We start from the raw sequence: 21,565 nt of genomic DNA on the forward strand, positions 1-21,565 counted from the left end.
GAGAATAGGTGCTACACTGATCTGTAATGTTCTTTATTCTCATTCATGTTTTTGATATCGTCAATTAGATTTCCTCTTGTTCCTGCTATGAGCCGAGGTGCTTGTCCAATTCTGCCTGCAAATCCTTCTTGTGCAAGTTTTTACCAATAAACACTAGCTTATTGCATTTAATGTCCGGATGCAAGTTTTCTCCTTTGATGATGTCGTAGGTATCCCTCACGCCCTGAATGACACGCACGTCGTCATTGAAGACGAGAATGCCCTTGACCCGGTGAACTTCCAAAGGCTGTCCGTTAGCCACGTTTTCCCAAAGAGTCTGCTGCAAGAACGACTCCACCTTTTTAAAGCCAGAAGCGTCAGTGAAGAAAGGTGTTTCCAAGGTCACCGTGACTATGCGGTCATCATGATAGCTCGAGTCTGTGGCGACGCTCACCAGGTTGCACAACTTGTCTGAGTTTGCCTCTAGAGCATGCAAGTCCAAGATTTTCTCCAAGGAAATGTCACCAAAACTAGTGGTGTACATGGGCGACGAGCCGTTGATGGTTTTGATTCTGTTTTTGATGCTTTCAATCTCACTTTCCGTCACCTTATCTACCTTGTTGAGCAAGATGGTGTCGGCCAAAGCCAACTGCAAATGGGCTGTGGTGATGCCTTCGTTTAATAGCTGTTTTTCTCTTTCCACCATTTCTGCCGTGGCCTCGACAGAGTTCTCCGCTAGAATATGCTTGTTGGCACGATGCCAGTGGCCGCCCACGTCATCAAGACACTTGAGGATGTTGGAGGAATCGACCACGGTTACCACGCCGTCTATGTAAATCGACGAAGACAAAGCGTCGTCCAACCAAAACATCTTGGCGATGGGAGCCGGATCGGCCACGCCGGTGGTTTCGAGCAAAATGTAGTCGATCTTGTCCTTTGAGTTTTCGATAAGATTCTCAATGGCCAACACTCCATTGTCCTTGACGGTGCAACAGAGACACCCGTTGCCCAAGTCGAGCCATTCTTGCACTGCTCCTTTCTCCGAATCGAGCACCGTCACCAGCTTTTCGATTGCCGCCGTGTCGCCGAACTCGTTGAGGATTATGGCCAATCTTTTCGTGGAATGGCGGGCTATGGTGTCTAGCAAGGTGGATTTGCCCGAACCCAAGTAGCCCGTGACGATGGTGACGGGAATACGGTCTTTATTTTCCGGTTTTGGGACGTACGCCGACGTGTCTTCCACGGTGGCAAGATACAGCGGTTTGATTTGGAAGTCGGGCGGAAGCTCCTCCACCAACTCGGGAATATCGTCCATGTGGTAGTTCGCACTAAGATGGAGAGGTAAGAGGAGGAAGAAAAGAAAGGATAGAAGAAATAGAAGAATACAAAGAATATAAAAATACAAAGAATAGAAGAATAGAAGAATAGAAGAATAGAAAAGAGGAGGAGGAGAAAATTGACAGAGATTGAAAATAGAATATGAATTCGCTTTCCCCTTCAAGTAACTAGTCTCCGATTTCGAAGCTGTAACATCGATAAGGTTACGTCTTTCGTTCAACGGTATTAGAAGGTCTTTTCTTCTCTTTCTTGCGGTACATGCCAGTTGATCGATATGCCGATCTTTATGAACCATCTGTTCATCTATTCGACTAATCTTGTTCTCTTCAAACCTATTCTACTCTCTCTTGACTATTTGATTCTATTTCATTTCTTTATTACTTGCAGCCTCTCAAGTTGTTTCATTAATCTCAATTCCATATCTGTCTACTCATTACTTTCAAACTCTATTTTCACTATCTTCTTTTCATCTTCATCTTCATTTTCAATTTCTTCATTCTTCATTTCTTCATTTCTTCATTTCTTCATCTCTTCATTTCTTCATTTCATTTCTTCATTTCATTTCTTCATTTCTTTTCTTCATTCTTCGTTTCTTCAATTCTTTTGACTCTTTCTTCTTCATTTGTTTCCTCTCATTCTTCTATATGTACTTAGCCTTCTCTACGCACGGCTCTAGTGCAGGTTTCAACCACTTTCTTCCACTTCTCCACTACAATGAAGCTTCTGTGGATCTTGGATATCCTCCTCACCTCGGTGGTGGTGGGCTATTTGCTTCTTGCTCCCTACACCAAAGTGGAGGAGTCCTTCAACATGCAAGCGATCCACGATATCTTGAACTTTGGCGTCTACCCGGCCAAAGTCTTGGAGAACTTTGACCACAAAAGCTTCCCTGGCGTTGTTCCTCGGTCCTTTGTCGGTTCGTTGTTTGTTGCCGCTGTTTTGAAGGCGTCCGATGTGTTTTTCTCCCAGCTGGTGGGCTACTCCATTCTCACCAACTCCGAGTTTGGTCAATTGCATGTTCAAGTGATGGCGCGAGGCATTTTGGCCACGCTCAACATCTTGGGCTTTCTGGCCATCAGAAACAGCATCGATGCCATTGTCTACAAGGAAAGAAAGACACGCCGCGGCGTGGTGGGCTTCTTCTTCTTGCTCTTGTTGCTTTCGCAGTTCCATCTTCTCTTCTACCTGAGCAGGACATTGCCCAATTTCTTTGCCTTGCCCATTGTCTCGCTTGCCTTTAGCAGATTGATTCTCGGCGACATGTCTGGCTTGGCGCTCATGGCTTTTGCAGGCGTGGTGTTCCGTCTCGAAGTGGGTGTTTTCGCTTCGGTTATTGCCTTGGTGTCTTCTTTTGGCTTTGGCCAGTCCCCCGTCACCACCAATTTCTTCATGCTAGCTGCCGGCGCTCTTGTTGGCTTGGCCCTCACTGTGTCTGTTGACTCGTACTTCTGGGGCCGCTGGCTTATTCCAGAATTGGAGGCTTTCCAATTCAATATTCTCCACGGAAAATCGGTCGAATGGGGCGTCGAGCCTTACAGTGCATACTTTGCAAATTACATTCCCAACTTTTTCCGTCCGCCGCATGTCTTGGCCTTGGCCATTGTTGGTCTTTTCCACGATCCAGCCCATGACGGAAGCCCTCCAAAATTGGACAAGAACAACAATCTCATCATCACCCACCCAGCCCGCAACTCCATCCGTGTGTTGGTGTTTTCCGCCTTGATTTTCGTGGCCCTCATCTCGGGCCAGCCTCATAAAGAGTGGCGCTTCATTATCTACATCGTTCCTATTCTCACACTTTCGGCCGCTATTGGATTGTCTCACCTCTGGTGGAAACGCACTGCGCTGTTGGCACATAAGCTCTTGCTCTTGTTTGTGGCATGCAGTTTCCTTCTCTCGTGGTCGATTTCGGCGTTCATTGCTTTTGTGTCCAGCTTCAATTATCCTGGTGGAGAAGCCATTTCTTATCTCGACAATTATCTTTTCAAAAACCCTCCGCAACAGAACATCACCGTCCACATGGATGTTCCTGCTTGCATGACTGGAGTTACCAAGTTCACTGAGTTGCACGACTCTGCAATCACTTTTGACAAGACGGAAAACAAGCTGGCAGTGCTCAAACTCTGGAAAGATTTCGATTACTTGATCACTACAATTGACATGAACCATCCTCCTCAGGATGTTGTATTGGACACCACTAGTTGGGAACTTCTCGAGGCTGTACCAGCGTTTGCGGGCATCAACCCTGTTGGTCTTATCACAACAGTTTCTACGGTGGTCAAAGACTCGAAATCCAGAAACGCTTTTGTGAAATCAGTGTGGAAAGACACAAAGAACTGGGAGCCCACAACGCTCTTCAACCTTCTCAAAAACGGTGTGGTATTGCGTGACTTTATGTTCGTATACAAAAGAGTCTCCGAGGACTCGTTGCCTATAGAAGAATATGCGCCATTGCCAGAAGAAGAAAAGGAACAAAACGAAGAACCGCTTGAATTGAAGCAAGAGCCCCTTGAAGAAGTGGAGCCGCAAGCTATCCGTGAAGCTCTCAATGAGGAGATTGATGCTGTTGAGGACATTTTGGAGACTGAATTTTCCCAAGAGGCTGAACAACATGCCTAACAAGATAATAAACCTCAGACAATAATAAACGTAATATGATCAGGAATTGTCGTCAAAGACATTTGAAGAACTATTCCGTGTAAGCCTCGCCCTTAAGTTGCTCACTGACATTAAACGAAACTCATTGTCTTCCTTGTGCGGCGGAATGACCAATGGCTTGATCCTGTTGAGTTTTTTAGCTGTGCTCCAAAGGGCGCTGTCTTCCATCAAAGTAGATGATGACGCAGCTTCTGGCGAAGACGTAGCTTCTGGAGAAGAGCTGGATGAATGTGTTTCAAAACGCGGAGCAGGTGGCTTCATTGGTAAAGTGGAGTCGGTTTTCAGTTTCGGAGGAGAGAGCCGTACGCGATTCTGAAGAAGGCTTCTCGAAGGTTTCTTGGCCAGCTTGTAGCGGTTAATCAAAGCGTCCATTCGGTCCACTTTCATCCTCTGATTCGTTTCCTGAAGCTTTGTTGGACTGGGGCCCTTTCTGTGTTGCGGGGTAAACAAGCCTTGTACTTGCTTCTTCACAGGTGTGTTGAGATAGCTTGCAGTGTCAAATACACTGTTGGAAGTTGGCTTTGGGTTTTTCCGGAAAAGCGGCGACAGACTGCTTCCGAAAGTGGAGTTCGCTTCAATGTATTCTCCATCTTGTTCATCATCAAGCAAAAGCTCCCGTTGCCGAGTTTTGTGTAACCATAACTCAAAAAGCGATTTTGCGTTGGCCTTCTCCCATTTTTCCCGAAACATAGCACACGTTTGGTTGTTTCTTTTCACAATCTTGATAAGTTTCAAGTTCCACTTCCGCAAGCTCTCGAGAAGCGACATGTAATCCTTTTGGCCTATCATCTCCTCAGCAATATCGGCCAAGTAATCCACTTTGGTAACATACTTTTCGTACCACGCCAACAAATACTTCTTGTAAAGTAAGTTATTATAGAAATTCTTGCTTTGTTCCAATGCGTGGTGCTGAGATGCTGTTCGTTCTACCCAACGCTCAAAAAAATGTTTGCCAACTTCATTCATGCCAGAAAAGTGTTCAAGACGAATATGTAGATTTTTCTGATGCTGGTGCACATTCTTCAATCTCCGCCTCCAAAACTTGAAAAACAAGCGAGTAGTATTCTTATTTCTAAACCCTTGCTCAAAATCGCAAACTGCTTTGCGTGATAAGTCTTCAAATCTTCTCAAATACTGATCTTTCCACTTTCGAAGAATCACACCAGTGGTCATTCTCTCTTCGAGAGGCATACGTTTCTGTAAAACTTGACTCGCAACCTTTTCTTGTTTCCTGTGTTTTGAAGATTTCCCCACCATCTTATTAAGATATTTTCTTTGGAAATTCAAGTCGGCCACAGTTATAAGTTCACTGTTCATGTTCAAACGAGAACCCCACAAGAGTAAATGTTTCCGCAACAAGTTTATTTCGTAGGCCGTTATTGCCTTGACGTTGTTCTCACTAATTTTTCGGCTGGAGTCTGCCCAAGAATCGAATGCATACGTTTTTAATTTTGAGTTGAAAACAAACTGGAATTGGTTACTTTTTGTCGCCAATTTCCACGTTTGGAAAGCGAGTATTACATCCTTTCTTTGCCGGTTTTCGGCAGAGTTGGAAAAAGCGAAGCTCAATCTCCATTGCTTAAAAGCTCGCTTGAAAAGATTTCTTTTATAATATTCAGATGCCTCTGTTCTATGCCTCAAACTTGTTTTCCAAGCACTGAATGCATTCGCTGTAAGCCTTCTATCGCGTTCTGTGACATGTAAATGGTATGTGTAGTGCTGTTGTAAACGTACTTGCCACAAATGAAGGAAGTTATGTTTAAGAAGGAATCGTGATCTTTTCTCAAGTTCACTGCCGGCCTGTAAAAGTAAAGTTCGTTGACGCCAGGAACGAAAGTGCTTGCGTAAGACAAACCCTTTATTCAATTCCCCTAATCTTGACAATTTTTCACTCGAGGTGGCAGGTGTGAATATTCCAGAATGAAGCTTGTGGGACCATAGTAGAAAACACTCTTTCAAAAGCACAATATCAGTTTTGGAAGCACTTCTTGTGTGAAAATCAGCTGCAGTATCTTCCAAATCGCCCACTTTGTCTACTTTCAATTTCAACCGGGTAAAAGAAAATCTGAGTGCTTTAGCATTGGCCAAATCAACCAGTCGTTTTTCCAAGTCCTTAAGGACCTTGAACTTGCGTCTCCATATATTAAACCGCGGTTTAATTTGGAACACTTCACCCTTCATTTCTGCTTGTGAAAGCTGAAGAAGCTTTTCAATCCAGTTGGACGTAAGGTATTTTGCAAGAAGCTTCTTGTCACTATAAGATGCAGCATGGCGAGTCAAGTCGCTATACCGCATTTTCTTATTATACCAAATAGAGAAAAATCGCTTCGATTGGCGCTTTTTCAAGCCAGGAAGAAACCGATCTTCATAGAGCACATGCAATTGAGCGGTGCCAAGCAATCTATAGTTCCAATGGGTAAAAGCATTTCTCAACAAAGAAGTTAAGCGATCCATATCTTTAACGGCAAGACGCATTAGTAAGCTCAGTCCAGAGCGAGGCAGAAGTATGGAAAATTGCATACTATGGAGTTTGTGGACTATGTTGCGAATCAGATCGCTTTCATCTTCTAGTGGAGAATTTTCAAAATCAGCAATTGCTCTGACAGTGTCGAGAATCTCACCAATGTAGCTGTAATCTTGCGAGGAAGCATAGTGAGCAAGATCCTCGTAGACCAAGAAGAGATAGTGTTTGAAAAACTGTGGAAATTGGGGGTTGAAGTCTAGATCATACTCATTGAGAATGGAAACCACCGCATCCAAATTAGACACCAACTCCACAAGTTGTGCCCTTGACAAGTCTTTCAGTTCAGTATTTTGCAGAGGAGATAGTGAAATGCTTTCGAAATAAAGAAGTAGCACTTCACGAGCAATGTCGTGAAGATTCTCTGAAAGAAGCCCATCCTCAGATTCAGAACCTAAAAAGAAATCGCAGAAGATTTGATACAAGTCCAGCGTTTCTGCATCCATGTGTTCGATGGCATGTGAAGAGCGAAAGTAATCCACTGAGACTTTGGCGTATGTCAGCATATCCCAGTCTGGAGTTTCATGTGATTTGAAAAGAGACAACTCAAGGAACATATGGTAAACCAGAGAGAAACTCGGAATGTTGGAGGAAAAATTAAGCGGCCGGGAAACCTGCGGCGCCTCGTCATAGTTGTGGAACGAATCTTGGTCTCTGTCGTGCCGTCGAAGGAAACTATCCACAGCATGGGCCAAGTTTTCCGTATCCAGCGCAACGTCATCCAATTGCGACTGAAGACCCAGCAAGTACGCATACTCGTACGCAAAGCATCGGGCCACGTAGTCTACCAAGCGTTTTTCCGAAGACTTGTGACGCTGTGCAAACAACAGCACCAACTTCGAGAGATGATTCCAGATCGAAGAGTACGGCTCTTTTAGGCGGGCCTGCAGATCCAAGTCTCGAAGAAGCAGAAGGAGACGGGCTGAATGCGATTCAGGCGGCGCCGATCGGAGAAACTCAAATATGCTAGCATGGGTCGGGAAGTCTGGATGTGCATTGTGGAAGAGCGCCCAAGTCAGTTTTCCAAAAACATCCGTAGAGATTTGAAGATGTGACGGCGCAGTATCAACACGGAGGAGCGAGCAAAGCGCATGGACCACGCTTTCTAGAAGCAGACGAAAGGTTGATTCTTGGTGAAAAGTGGTATCTTGGTATTGTTGGAGAATATGGAGATTGTGCACTATATCGTGGATGGCATGGTTCAAACTCATAAAGACAGAAGCAGGGACTGAGAAATGAAGAAAGAGAATCAAGCACAGCAGTGTCCCCACAGAAGCCTCAGATCAAGCTATGATATTAGGTAAACAGATGGAGATGTATGCAGATAAGAGACGTGGAATGCAGGAACCAACGGTTGCAAAGGCCAAAGAAAATGGGCACCGGGCTTAAAGACTATTCAGTCCTCAATTTGACTATTAATGGTATGATGTGTTGTGGTACAGAGAAAAGAAGTTGGGAGTAGCATAGATGTTGAGAATAGTGAGACTATAGAAAAGATGTTGAGAATAGTGAGACTATAGAAAAGATATTGAGAGCACAGAACAAAGACATTGGATGTCCAAGAGAAGTATGTATAGAAAAAAACATTAATACGCTGTATAAAAGGGATAATCAAGCGAATGAATCTGCAATGTTCCTTCTGTTACTTATACTATTATGAGTGTTGATGAAAACAGATTTGGATCTTGGGAGATACACATGCCTTGGGAAACGTCTTATTTTTTTTGGTAAGAACATTACTCTTGTAAAGTAATTCTTTGATAGTATTGCCGATATTGGGAATCGTTCCAAATGAGCAGAATCAAAGACAAGTTCAGACCTTCATTATGCAATAGTTATTAGTTTGCGAAACCATGGCACAGCGAAAACTGCCCCAAATGCAATTGTTATGTCAAGGATTTTGGATCTTCTACGTCTTTCTATCTTCTACGTCTTTGTATCTTCTACGTCTTTATATATCTTCTACGTCTTTGTATCTTCTCCCTCCTAAGTTCACCTTTACTGGTGCTGTGCATGTTAGGTTCAACAAGTAGATGACAAATATCTGTAACCAGATATTATCGGAAATATTGAGTTGCGACCAAAGGAAATGTAAAGGAGTCATCAGAGTTTTAGAAAATATAGCAGCATCAGAAATAACAGGAGTGACTTACAGTGGAATGTGGAGCGAGATGTCGCTTCATATAGAGGATCTCATAAAGTAGTAGAATGGAAAGGAATACACGAGCCTCAAGTGGATACAGATGGATAACAGCGGCTGCCAAAAAATTCGGCAAAATGCAAAAGCAAGCACGGCAAAAAGCAAAACCAGGCTGATCTGTTCTTCAAAAGCCTATCAAAGTCACAAAAGACACCATAACCAAAAATAAAACCAACCCTGTGTGAAGTAGAAAGCGCAATAGCGTCTGCTCTATGCACTCTCATATTTCTAGCTGTTGAATCGATAACAGAACCAAAAGAGTCACTAGAGGACGAGCTGGAGCGAGTACCTTCAGTGTTGACGATTGGGTTTGACATTTTAGATAATTAACGTATAGTTAGGATTGATATTTAGGGATGGGATGATCCTTAGAGAAGAATCCATCACAGAGAGAAAAGTAGTGATCTTATATACCAGAGACTGTTACGGAAGTGACCTTCAAGATAAGATAGGAGAGGACAGATATGAGATAGGGAGATCCCGACGAGATACGATAGGTCCGAGGGGTCCGCGGCGATCCCACGGAGGAGGGCCGCGGTGAGGCCGCGATGTGATCAAGGTAAGTCTGTAGTGAAAAATACATGAGCTAGAGAATATAACTGGTGTGCATATAGCATCTTAGTAGTTAGTTCTCAACACCCTGTCTCACTGTATGTAATGCGCACAATGCTAGATGTTTCTATATAAATCATCCTACAACATAACTCCCACACAACAAGAGAAGATCCAGCCACACCAGGATTCCAGTCCAAAAATCAAATCGTCTCCTCCATACCCCCAAACCTCAACCAAAACCTCAACAACCTAAACAATTTCAACAACCTCACCAACCTCAACCAAAACCAAACCAAACCCAAACCATAATCACCATGGCCCAGAAACGGCACCTGGTCAGCTACGACTTCCAGCGGATCCGGGCGCCTCTTGACCGGCCGCCATTGGGCCCGCTGTCGCCGCGGGCGGTCTCGGACAGCGGCTTTCCAAACCGCCCCGACCTATCTGTCCAGGACAACTTTGATTTCTTCCCACCCAAGAAACACGCGTACTCGGCGCTCGGGCGGGCGGACCACGATGGCGAAATGACGCTGTTCAGCTTTTCCGAGGCCGACGACTCGGTGCTCCAGGTGGCGCTTCCTCGAAAACCACCGCTGGATGTTTTGGACACTTTCATCAGCCCCAAGGCGCTGCTCAGCGACGTCGACACGCTTCGGCTGGTGCTGCCGCCCAAATCGCGGGCGCTGGGCGAGTCGAGCGCCATCCGCATTATCGAAACCTATGGCAGCACGGGCCTGCTTCGGCTGGAGAAGCTCAAACTCGAAGAGAAGGAAAACTTAGACAGGCAGAGAGCAGAGCAGGAGAAAAAGACAGAGCAGGAGAAGAAGTCAGAGCAGGAGAGGAAGACAGAGCAGGACAACAGACAGAAAGCAGAGCATGAAACCGCCAACGAAAGGCTCGAGCGGCCCGAAAGACTAGAAAAAAGACATTCGAGATCGACAGAATCGCTGCCGTTGGATGCACGGCCTCCGGCCCTCAAAACACACGCCCGCCACAGCTCCGAGTCTTCCACGGTCTCTCTTGGCTCGACGGCCAGCGGAAAAGCCAACTCGCAGCAGCGTTTTTTGCGCTACGCCATGAGCACTCAGAGACTGGACACGCACCAACGATGGCTGATGCCCAATGTGCTCGCGTGGCTCGACTCGCACGGCTTTTCCGACGAATGGAAAGAAACGTTCCGCCGCAACGAGATCTCGGGCAACAGGTTTCTCGAGTTGGGCAACTACGACGCCAGCTCGGCCGTGTGGCGCCTGATAGCACTGCGCTTGGGCCACGACGATCTTTCGGCCAGCGTTCCTCGCTTTCTTGCGTTGCTCCGCGCTGAGCTGGACGATCCGTGCATCCAGTCGCCAGACGAGGACTATTCTGTTCCCGAGAGCCGAAAGTCTTCTGCCACGCTTTGGATGCAGCCATCCCCGACCGCCACATCCAAGCCACGGCCATACTCGTACGTTGATCCGCCCACTAAATCCACGCCGCGTGAGTATTTGCATGGTCACAAGCTCTTCCGCAAACACAACCGTGCTGGGTCGTCGGACTCGGACACGTTGTCGCCGTATTCGACTCCAGGATCACGCAAAAGCGGGCTCTTTAGCACGCTTCGCAAATACGGCGGCGACAAGGCCGCTGGATTGGTGAAACAGGTGCACTCGGGCACGGCCAAGCCCCAAAAGCCGCGGCCCAAGGATAGAGAGTACGAGAGCGAGCGGGACTTTGAAAGAGAGCATCAGCGGAACGAACACGAAAACACATACAAGGAAAGTCCCAAGGAGAGTCACCGCGAGCTCTTTCGCGAGAAAGACAGAGAGCTCCGCGACAAGGACAGTACTAAGGAGAACGGGAAAGATAGCTCCAAAGAGAGCTCGCGGGAAAGCATCAGGCAGAACATCAAAGAAAGCCACAAAGAACGCGACGACAGAGACTTCAAGGAGAAAGAGCCGCGAGACAGAGAAGTCAAAGAGAACACTCGTGTTTCCAAGGGTAGAGATGTTTTCGACTCCGGAGACCGGCCCAAGGAAAAACCATCTGAAACCCTCGCCGCCCGCTTTTTGCCCAGGGAAATGGGGTTTGCGCCCGACCTCACCCATGTCTTGCTAACGCGGGACAACTGCACGTTTGTGGCCACCCGCATCGACGCAAACCAGGAGTTTGCCAGCGTGCGTCTTGCTTTCATCCGGGCCGTCGACATCATCGATGTGGGTGCCATCACGTTCCATCTCACGGACTTTGATGCCGAGCCAGGCGACGCCTTGCCCGAACGTGAAATGCTCCATGTTCTTCGCCATGAACGCTTGGTCAAGCTCAGAGTCCAGCAAACGATCCATTCGCCACACGGAACAGGGACGTTTTCGAGCACGTCGTCGGACTCCAAGTCCTTTGACACCACGGGCGAAAATAATGGCAAGATGTATCCTGCAACGCCGCAGTACATGTTGCAGGACTCACGGGACAAGAACATTGACTATTTGAACTTCAAGGACCAGTCTGCGCTCTCGGAAATATCTGAGGCGCTGGCGAGAGAAACAAAAGACGCCAGACGCCCACCAGAAAAGACGAAAGAGGCTCTGGCGAAAATGCCCATGCCTTTTGTGCCTATGAAGCTTTCGATGCCCAACAGAAGGCCACCACCCAACTCGAAAATAACCACGCTTCCTCCTTTGACTACGGCAACTCTAGCGCCGGTGTCCCCTAACCCACTGGCTCCAAAGCCTATTTCATCTCCTCAACCACAGGCTTCTCCCGCGGCGTCATCAACAGGCTCCTTCTTGGTGGTGCGCAAAGAGGGTCGAGAAATCGACTTCGACAAGCGTCGCCAGTCTTCATCTGAAAGCAAGGCGCCACGGCTCATCCCCAACATCTTTTCTTCGTCGGTGACAGATGTAGCCGTCTCTCCAATATCGGCTTCCACAATTCATGCGTTGAAGGACGAAAAATCAACAAAACCTTCAGATCTAACTCCGGCTGGATCCGCTTCGAGAGCTCCCTCGCTGGGTTCAGATATAGAAAAAGGAGCTAGTTTTGTTGCCAAGCGCAAGGCCCCGCCACCACCGTCCAAGACCAATTCTATGTCAATCCACAAAAAGAACTCCATGTCCAGCTTCAATAACAGCAAATCGGACGATGCGTCGCTCTCGGGCGAAAGCATTAATTCCATTCGAAGCTCTGTTAGCTGTGCGTCTCGATTCCAAAGTATTCATAGCAAGCCTAGTGCATTCACAGAGAACAACATAAGCTTTGTTGACGCCCCTCAACTCGATACCAGCACCATTTCCACGGGCAACAGTGGCTCAGACGACGAAGATTTTTTTATCAAGCCAACGAAAAAAATCGTCGGGCCAGCAAAAGTTCTGGAAATCAACCTCATGAGTGTGAGACCTCCTGTGGAAGAAGTTTACAGTAATCTTGAAAAGTATTTCCCCAATACTAATTTGGACAAGCCGATTATTGATGCATCTACAGACCCAGCTGAAACAAAACCGTCTCAGCCTGCTTCAAGGAAAGTGTCCATTTCGAGAACGTTTTCCAACGCCAACATTTCGCCTGTCCATCCGCATGAAGATGGCGACGACGAATTTTTCTATGGTGATGGGCCTAAGCTTCGCCGCAGCATGAAATCCATTCGTATTGTTGCGAACGAAGCAAGAATTAAGAGATTGGCCAGCATCAGAGCTGCTCGGACCGCAAGCACCAAAGACGCCAAAGAGGTGAAGAACTTTTCTCCCACCTTACACAGAACTAATACTAAACTTTGGGGCCAGAAAGTGGTGGAAGTGACGTCTGCAGAAATTGACAAGGGCTTTGTGAGCCGGATCTCCAACAAGAATAACGGAGAACTGGAAGAGTTTGCGTGGATAAAGGGTGAGTTGATTGGCCGCGGCTCTTTTGGCTCTGTTTATTTGGCTCTTAATGTCACCACAGGAGAAATGTTGGCAGTCAAACAAGTGGTTGTTCAGGGTAATACGTCCAATGAGGGATTGGATGCGCTCCATAAGGAAGTCGAAAACATGAAGGACTTGGACCACCTTAATATCGTCCAGTACTTGGGATTCGAGCAAAAGCAGAATACTTACCGGTTGTTCTTGGAATATGTTGCCGGCGGGTCCATTTCCTCATGCTTGAAATCATATGGAAAGTTCGATGAACAACTCGTTAAGTTCATCACGAGACAGGTTCTCGAAGGATTGAAGTACATCCACTCCAACGGCATTCTTCACCGTGATTTGAAGGCGGACAATCTTTTGCTCGAGGTAGATGGAACATGCAAGATTTCTGACTTTGGCATCTCCAAAAAATCAAAGGACATTTACAGTAACAATGCTGAAATGTCTATGCAAGGCACGGTGTTCTGGATGGCGCCGGAAGTGATTCATAGCATGGTGGCAGACAAAAAGCAGGGCTACAGTGCTAAAGTCGACATCTGGTCGCTTGGTTGTGTTGTGTTGGAAATGTTTGCAGGAAAACGGCCGTGGTCCAACGAGGCAGTGGTGAGTGCCATTTACAAGATCGGCAAGACGAAGTTGGCGCCGCCAATCCCCGAGGAATTGAGTGACGAGTCGAAAGATTTCCTCCACAAGTGCTTTACCATTGATACAGAAAAGAGGCCTACTGCTGCAGAGTTGTTAGACCATCCGTTCATGAGCATAGACCCCAACTTCTCCTTCAGCAAGACGAGGTTGAGCCATGTGTTGAACTCTACACGGCGGAGAATGTAGATAGGAATGTCCAGTCATGAAAGGAAATTACTTAAGTATGGAAATGAACAGTACTGAGGCTGTCTAAGACAGGGAAGTACACCAGTCAGTACCGGTCAATGGAATGGCTTAATGGTGGAATGTACGCAACAGTCAAATGAAATGTAGTCAAATGAAAATCTATGCATCAGTCAAATGAAATGTACGCATCGTCAAATGGTAATGTACAATAGCTATTTACATGATATACCTCACTTCAACTTCAACTCGCTGATGACCAAGTGGGTCTGGTACGGCTCAACATCCACCGTCTTCAACCTTCTGCATCTCTGTTTCTTCTTGTATACTTGGTACTTTGGTTCTCTTGTGATCTCGGCCAAAGTCGCCGTCAATTCGAAAGCCAGCTCCGGAATGCCATTGTCGTCGTTGAATGTGAAGTTTCTCGACCCGATACTGGTGACGTTGTTGAGTTTCAACACATCGCCCACCTTGACGTTTTTCATCTTGTATGGCAAAACCAACCGATCGCCTTTCGAAACCAAGTAGGGCATATTGTGGATCTTGCAAATGGCGTACAAGCTGGAGCTGCCGTTGGAGTCGAATTTCAAAGGCGCCAAATCGGGAACTGCTTTGGCCGCAGAAGTCCGAAGAGGCGCCGCGTGAGAAAGCAAGCGCGTGCTGCCCGTGACGATGGTCTTGAACATGTCCAGAGTCGCTAGAAGAGATTTTTTTTTTTGGTGAAAAACTACTGGGGGAGCACACCCGTGCACCAAAGACACCCAGAGATCATGTGATTTGCACACGATACCAGAGCAAGGGTAAGAGGAGGAAATACGGAGGAAAATAAGTATTCAGAGCAAGTGGCGAGCGAATGAAAAGTGTGTAAGAAATGTAAGCAGAAACAAGGGACGTGTCTCGGATTTTGGCCCATTTTGGCCCAAGTGGTATATCCGAAACAGGTGACCGTAGCCAAAACGGACCACAACATAAAACGCCAAAGAAAAAAAAAAAACACAAAAAGCAAAGTAACCAAGACACGAGCAGTCAAGCAGCTCCGTCATAAAAACATAAAACCCGTCCTCTTCTGTTCTTCTTCCCATAGGCCGAGCTTCGTGTCGCACCCATAAAAGAAGTTCGAGCGCGAACAAAAATTTCCTTGTCGAGATCCAGCCTCACTCTAGTGGCCATTAAAAATCCCTTGTCTTTTTCATCGGATTGAATCCACCTGGCATCCAACTACAGTCTTGTGCAGAGATACACACACGGCGGTGTTCACGGAATTTACAGAGACCCGTCTGTTATTTCTTTTTCCTTGTTTCGGGGCGTACCTGATTCTGCATTTCCTTGCAAACACATAGCTTCGTGGGGAACACCTTGCAAAGTTGCTTGCGGCTTATTCACCGAGAAATCCTATTGACACAGCGTTCCTTTCGTGTGATAGAAATCATAAAGAAACAAAAGACCCGCTCCCTTCTTGATTCTTGTCTTTACCATCCTGCCCGGAGCCTATTGATTGCTGATATAGCCATTGCCATCTTCATTTCTTCAGTTCATCTTCGTTCGTTTCCCACCCGCTTACGATTTTATGTCCCCAGATTCCTATCATGTCCGGCTCATTTTGGAAACTAAGTAATGGATTCACGTCCTTGTCCAACATATCGGCGATATTCGAGAACTACGACATCAGCACGGCCCTGAAGGACGAAAAGGCCACGTCTGAAACTTTAATGAAGCTTTTGGACGAGAGCGACTTGCTACAAGAGTTAATGTCCAACAACTCGCAGCTTTTGGAGTTTTTGAGAAATGAACAAGTCATCAGTATGCTAATTGACTTGTTGATTCTGGTCAACGATCCAGATTCCAGCATCGAAGACTCTTTTGTGCAGTTAAAGTTGGAAGAAGCGCCAAAAACGGAAGAATCCACGTCAGACTCAACAAATGAAGACAAAGAAGACAAGGATGACAAAGAAGACAAAGACGACGACGAGTCCGAGCCTGACGGCGAAGAGAAGGACGATGATGCTGAAGAGTCTGTGCCTGAAACTCTGGAGGAGAAGAAAAACCGCTGTGCCACTTTGGCCGCCGAGATTTTGAGCGCAGATGTCTGGTCTTTGACCGATACCGTTATGGAATCCACATCCAACTTGAACAAACTATGGGCCATTCTTGATCTCGAACCGCCATTATCTATAAATTTGGCCACGTACTTCATGAAAATCATGGAGCATTTGCTAGATATGAAGTGTGAAGAAATGATCACCTACTTGATAGATAATCAGCCCAATCTCGTGGAGAAGTTCATCAAGCATTTGGATAACCCGCCGCTCATGGACTTCTTGTTGAAGCTCATCTCCACGGACAAACCTGATAATTCTACAGGCATCATTGATTTTCTCCAAGAGCAGCACTTAATTTCTCAGCTTATAAATGCTCTAGATGTGTCGAACGCGTCAGACTCAACTTACGATGTCCTGTTGGTGAGACAACTGTCTGCTGCCGATTTTCTCAAAGCCCTTATTACAATCTCGGCGAATTCTACTACAGATAATTCCACCATTGGCCCTAACGAATTGACCAGGGAATTGGTTTCTTATGAGATGATGAGTCGTCTATGTGACATAATGTTAATGGGAGGGTATGCCCTCGGCAATGGAGTTGGAATTATCATTGAAATTATACGAAAGAACAATTCCGACTATGATATTTTGCCTGTTCTCTACATCACTTTAGAAAGTCATCCGCCCACGGGCCGTGACCCAATTTACTTGGGACATTTGTTGAAAGTGTTTGGAAGCAAGATTGACGAATTTAACAAGTTACTAATGAGCTCAAAGGAGAACCTCAAACTCAAAACGACTTTCGGCGAAATAGAACCTTTGGGGTTTGAAAGATTCAAGATTTGCGAGTTGATAGCTGAACTCTTGCATTGCTCCAATATGGCTTTGTTGAACGACAACAAAGGTTATGACATTGTAAAGATTAGAGACGAACTCAGAGTGAAAATGAAGGAGATAGATCCTGTCGGGTTCAAGTACAATGAAGTGATTGAAGTTCCCGAAGAGATTTTGAAACCAAGGCTCGAGGCTGAAATTGAAGTCAATAAAAAATTTGAAAATGAGCTCAAGGCTCGTCGCATGGATGACGATGGTGATTTTAACGACACCATCGATTCGTTCAACTCGAAGTTGCAAGAGACTTCTTCTGGACGGAACGTCAACAGTGGAGATGAAGAAGAGCCACACGCAAACGCTAACTTGACAGAGGAACAGATTCGGCAGAATCCGGTGGTTGGCGACTACCTCAAGATTGCTCTTTTCGACACACAAATCATCTCGAACATCTTGTCCATGTTTTTCAAGTTCCCATGGAACAATTTCTTACACAATGTCGTGTTCGATATTGTGCAGCAGGTGTTGAATGGATCCATGGATATTGGTTTCAACAAGTTCCTTGCGATTGACATTTTCGCATCCGGAGCCATCACGAATAAAATCACAGAAAGCCAGAGGCTATGCTCGGAATACGAAGCCGAGCATCTTGGCATGAGATTGGGGTACATGGGTCATTTAACTTTGATTGCTGAAGAGGTTGTGAAGTTTATCCAATTGTATCCCGTCAACACCGTCAGCAAGCTAATCGACGAAAAAGTGGAGGATGAGGTGTGGGAGCAATACGTCAGCAATGTCTTGTATGACACAAGAAAGAAGTACAATGCCATATTGGGAGGAAGCGACATAGACGATGACGAGGGCTCCAACACATTTGACGAAAGCACAGGCGAGGTGATTGATGAAGGCGACTTGAATCCCACTTTGAATCTTGACCCGTCCGTCGATCATGACCTCATAGGAAGCAGGTACGAGGACGCGTACAAGGAGGAGGAATTCCATGAAGATGTTGATGGCGACCACATTAACGATGGCGACAGCGAAGCACACGATGTGAAATTCAACTCGAGCGATGAGTCCGAATCCGAAGACGACGACGATCATTTTGCCAGCTACATGTCGCAGCAGCTCGCAGACCAGGGTTCTGGTGGAGACTACATGTCTTCGCCGCACATGAAGACGAAGAAAAGAGGTGACTTTGAGAAAGAAGAGCCCAAGCCCGCTGACTACGTTATTACTAGCAGCGGAGATGATGACGACGACGATGACTACATTGACCCGAACGACGACGGCATGTCCTACAAAAAATCCCATCCTTTGTACGACCCACAAGGTGTGCTCATTAATGAAAAGCTTCGTGATTTTGCCGACGATATTCTCCTGGGCGAGGAATCTTCGAGCAGTTCCGATAGTGATGATGATGACGACTTGGCGGAAGGAAACGCCAACACATTGACCCGGATAGCCAGCCGAGGCTGAGGGCCACATATGATTTCGCAACGATCTGAAGGAAAGCTTCTACGAGAGATGAAATGTCTCGAGCAGCTGACTGCTAATAAAATGATAGTATTTGAGGGTTGTAGTGGCACAGAGATATGCGGTGGAGATGTAGGAGAGCTCAGAATGCATTATTAAGGCTACTTATGTTTTGGGTATTTGGGATTTATTCATGTAATAGGGTTACAATAAGGATTCTAAATGCAAGATAAGGCATTCAAATACTGGGATTGTAGACGGGGACGTCTTACCATCGAAGGAAATCCATGGGCATCTGACAGAAAACATCATTTCAGAAAATTGCTTAAAGATATCCTCCCCAACGGGCAAATATGTTTCCCAAGGTTACAATCCGAGCCATGATTTTTTGTTTATATTACTCGTGTGAAAGATGGTTTCGTGCTCGACGCAACTTGATTCTAATCTGTAGTTAAATTTGTAGTTTATTTTGTAGTTTTAATTTGTAGTTTTAGTTTGTAATTTTAATCTGTAATTTTATTTGTAATATTAATTTGTAATTGAAGGATTGAATGATGAGAGGATTGAGAGGTAAAGACGATTGAATGGTAAAGGTGATTGAATGGTAAAGACAATTGAGAGGTAAAGATGATTGAATGATTAAGATACTAAATGATTAAGATGATTGAATGAGAATGATTAGAATGATTCTTAATTTGTAATCTTAATTTGTAGTTTTAATTTGTAGTTTTAATTTAATCTTAATTTGTAGTTTTAATTTGTAATTTTAATTTATAATCTTAATTTATAATCTTAATTTATAATCTTAATATGTAAATTAATTTGTATATCTAATGAACCTATAGATGACCGAAAGACCTGTTGGCCAATGTATGAATAAATGCACATGAAACAGCATCATGCCGCAAGCCCCGGCACTCTGCCCTCTCTTTCCAAAGGAGGCAAGTGGGACACCGTCTGCTCGACAGCGCCCTCGGCCCGAGTCCGCGTGCTTTTTGGAACGCCGCCCATGAGACCTTTGCTCAAGGCCAAGCCTTCCAGTCTTTCCGCGTGCGCATCGTAGAACTCGTCCTCGATGGGATGCATGAGCACCGTGTTGTTTTTCGTGATGGAAATCACCGTGTTGGTGGGCACGCAGGTCCAGTCGCCCCGCTCAAAAGTTAGCGGCTCGGAGGCCACGAAAACCACGTCCTGCGAGCGGTTGAGGCGCTCCATCTTGAACAAGCCGGGCTCGTACTCGAAAAAGCGCAGCCCCGTGCTGAAGTGCAACGACGCCGCCTCGTCGGTGCGAGACGTGATGTAGCGGCAAACCACCACCAGCTCGCCGTCGGTGACGGCAAAGTTGAGAAGCGACGGCTCGGACGTGAGCTCCGTCTGCCACTCGCGCAAAAGCCGCACCGTGGTGAGCAAGGCGGTGCGCAACACCGCGTGGCCAAACTGCGTGGCCGGGTCTTGTGGGTCGTAGCCCATTTTGTGGAGCGTGTCCAAGAAAAGCGCACAGCAGCACTCGCTGTCGGTGGAGCCCTGGATGAAAAGAAGGAAGCGGTCGTCGATGTGGTTGAGGAGCGTCCGTTTGAGGCGGGCAAACGCCAGCACGGCGCCGTTGTGCATGAACATGAGCCGGCCGTACGAAAACGGATGGCAGTTTGTCTCGGACAAGACACCTTGGGTGGACGCCCGCACGTGCGCAAACACCAAGTCCGACTCGGTGCAGTTGGAGAGCGAGTTCAAGTTGACGTTGTTCCACGCGGGCGTGATGGCTTTGAACACACACGGCTCGCTGGACGTGCGGTAGTACCCGACGCCAAAACCGTCGCCGTTGATGGGGTTGCGCATGTCGAGCCGGAGCCGCGAGTCGAACGACTGGTTGATGATGGAGTGCGCCGGCCGCGTGAGAAGGTCCAGGAGCATCATGGTCTCGCGGCCCTTGTAGATCATGAAGCGGCACATGTGATGGAGTAATGTAGATGGAGGAGTGGAGTAGGAAGTAGATGAATTAGATGGAGTAGTAGTAGATGGAGTAGTAAATGGAGTAGATGGAGTGAAATAGTGTAGTAGTAGTGTAGTAGTAGTAGTCCTACTGTAGTAGTGTAGTAGTAGTAGTGTAGTAGTGTGGTGGGTTGAGTCACGCGGTGTTGATAGCGCACGTGAGATAGCATCTACTGAAGACTATTAACAGATACTGGCAAACATAGGCATATCTAGACAAATTGATGTGATAGAATAATGCCGATTTAACCATTTGTATGGAGTTGAACCCTCAATTTAATGAGACCTAAACTAGCATTTACGTTGTCTTAGAACAACGTGATCTGAATAGGCCGTTAGTCTCAATAACTCTATTAGATAGGTTTGAATTTCGGTGCCAACTTTCTTTTTGCCCTATAGTCTGTGTAATCATCTACCAAGTCTCTCAAGTCTCAAGTCTCTCAAGTCTCAGGTCTCTCAAGTCTCTCGAGTCCTCAAGTCTATCAAGGCTACCAAGTGATCAATGGAAGCATATAGGGCTAAAAGTGAACATTTGGCTTTAGATTATTTGCATTGAGCCAGTCGGATAAAATCATCGACATTCACGTTTGGCCTGGGGTAATATGGGTTTGAGAGATCAAGCGATAATTCGTTATCTTTATGGCGAAAATGTGGGCTAACACATTATCTTAGTTTCACCGAAACTATCTCAATACCTCTGACGTGGCTTTAGGCTCATTTAATGTATATCTGATTTTTGATGAATCTTTTTGCTGCTATATTTTTGGCCTAGTTTATAGGCTACACTTGTGTGTTTAAACAGTCTGAATTTAGGCGAAGCACGTATAGTATATTGCAGATGTCCAAATTTACACCTTCCTTAATAAATTGTTCTGATCTGTCATCACTGGAAAAAAACCACTTGTCTGCTTCTTCTCTTGAAAGAGATTATCATTGTACTTATGGGTTTCCTATACTCTTCCGAAAAATAAATTGGAACTAAGGACCTGTATCAAAACTTGAAATCATGAGCCTTTAAGCACTCTAGTTTCCATCATTCATGGACGGATTCTCGTCTCTTCTATGATAATGAGTCTTTACCTCTTGACGAATTCCATATCAGATTGGCTCAATGCCGAGCAAACCAAAAAGATTAGTATGACAGTCTTAGCACGAATGAGACCTTTTGTAATGTTAAATGGGTCATGCTAATGCTGAATATTACTTTACTTACGTACTCTCTGATGGTTGAGGTTTATATGAAGCTTCTTCGAGCAACGTAAGCAAAACC

At 45.9% G+C, this 21,565-nt stretch overlaps 7 protein-coding genes across 7 annotated transcripts; 3 read left to right on the forward strand and 4 right to left on the reverse strand. All coding sequences in view use genetic code 12, as the record gives it.

Moving 5' to 3' along the window:
• Window positions 1–85: 85 nt before the first annotated feature.
• Window positions 86–1,294, reverse strand: FOB63_003499 (uncharacterized protein; the record flags this gene model as incomplete). Its single annotated transcript, XM_002615375.2, has 1 exon — window positions 86–1,294. One exon carries the CDS (start codon window positions 1,292–1,294, stop codon window positions 86–88), a length of 1,209 nt encoding a protein of 402 aa, XP_002615421.2.
• A 737-nt stretch (window positions 1,295–2,031) lies between these two features.
• ECM39 (dolichyl-P-Man:Man(7)GlcNAc(2)-PP-dolichol alpha-1,6-mannosyltransferase) lies at window positions 2,032–3,936 on the forward strand (the record flags this gene model as incomplete). Its single annotated transcript, XM_002615374.1, has 1 exon — window positions 2,032–3,936. One exon carries the CDS (start codon window positions 2,032–2,034, stop codon window positions 3,934–3,936), a length of 1,905 nt encoding a protein of 634 aa, XP_002615420.1.
• Window positions 3,937–3,975: 39 nt separating this feature from the next.
• SFI1 (Sfi1p) lies at window positions 3,976–7,707 on the reverse strand (the record flags this gene model as incomplete). The annotated part of the gene is made up of 1 exon (XM_002615373.2): window positions 3,976–7,707. The coding sequence occupies one exon, from the start codon at window positions 7,705–7,707 to the stop codon at window positions 3,976–3,978; it is 3,732 nt and encodes a 1,243-aa protein (XP_002615419.2).
• Window positions 7,708–9,565: 1,858 nt separating this feature from the next.
• BCK1 (mitogen-activated protein kinase kinase kinase) lies at window positions 9,566–13,963 on the forward strand (the record flags this gene model as incomplete). Its single annotated transcript, XM_002615372.2, has 1 exon — window positions 9,566–13,963. The coding sequence occupies one exon, from the start codon at window positions 9,566–9,568 to the stop codon at window positions 13,961–13,963; it is 4,398 nt and encodes a 1,465-aa protein (XP_002615418.2).
• A 230-nt stretch (window positions 13,964–14,193) lies between these two features.
• On the reverse strand, window positions 14,194–15,042 carry FOB63_003503 (mitochondrial 54S ribosomal protein bL21m; the record flags this gene model as incomplete). Its single annotated transcript, XM_002615371.2, has 2 exons — window positions 14,194–14,657; window positions 14,979–15,042. The coding sequence occupies 2 exons, from the start codon at window positions 15,040–15,042 to the stop codon at window positions 14,194–14,196; spliced, it is 528 nt and encodes a 175-aa protein (XP_002615417.2).
• A 504-nt stretch (window positions 15,043–15,546) lies between these two features.
• Window positions 15,547–18,309, forward strand: FOB63_003504 (uncharacterized protein; the record flags this gene model as incomplete). The annotated part of the gene is made up of 1 exon (XM_002615369.2): window positions 15,547–18,309. The coding sequence occupies one exon, from the start codon at window positions 15,547–15,549 to the stop codon at window positions 18,307–18,309; it is 2,763 nt and encodes a 920-aa protein (XP_002615415.2).
• An 894-nt stretch (window positions 18,310–19,203) lies between these two features.
• On the reverse strand, window positions 19,204–20,256 carry DUG3 (glutamine amidotransferase subunit; the record flags this gene model as incomplete). Its single annotated transcript, XM_002615368.2, has 1 exon — window positions 19,204–20,256. One exon carries the CDS (start codon window positions 20,254–20,256, stop codon window positions 19,204–19,206), a length of 1,053 nt encoding a protein of 350 aa, XP_002615414.1.
• Window positions 20,257–21,565: the final 1,309 nt, after the last annotated feature.

Source organism: Clavispora lusitaniae (assembly GCF_014636115.1).
Source record: "Clavispora lusitaniae strain FDAARGOS_655 chromosome Unknown tig00000105_pilon, whole genome shotgun sequence".
Classification (NCBI taxonomy): domain Eukaryota; kingdom Fungi; phylum Ascomycota; class Pichiomycetes; order Serinales; family Metschnikowiaceae; genus Clavispora; species Clavispora lusitaniae.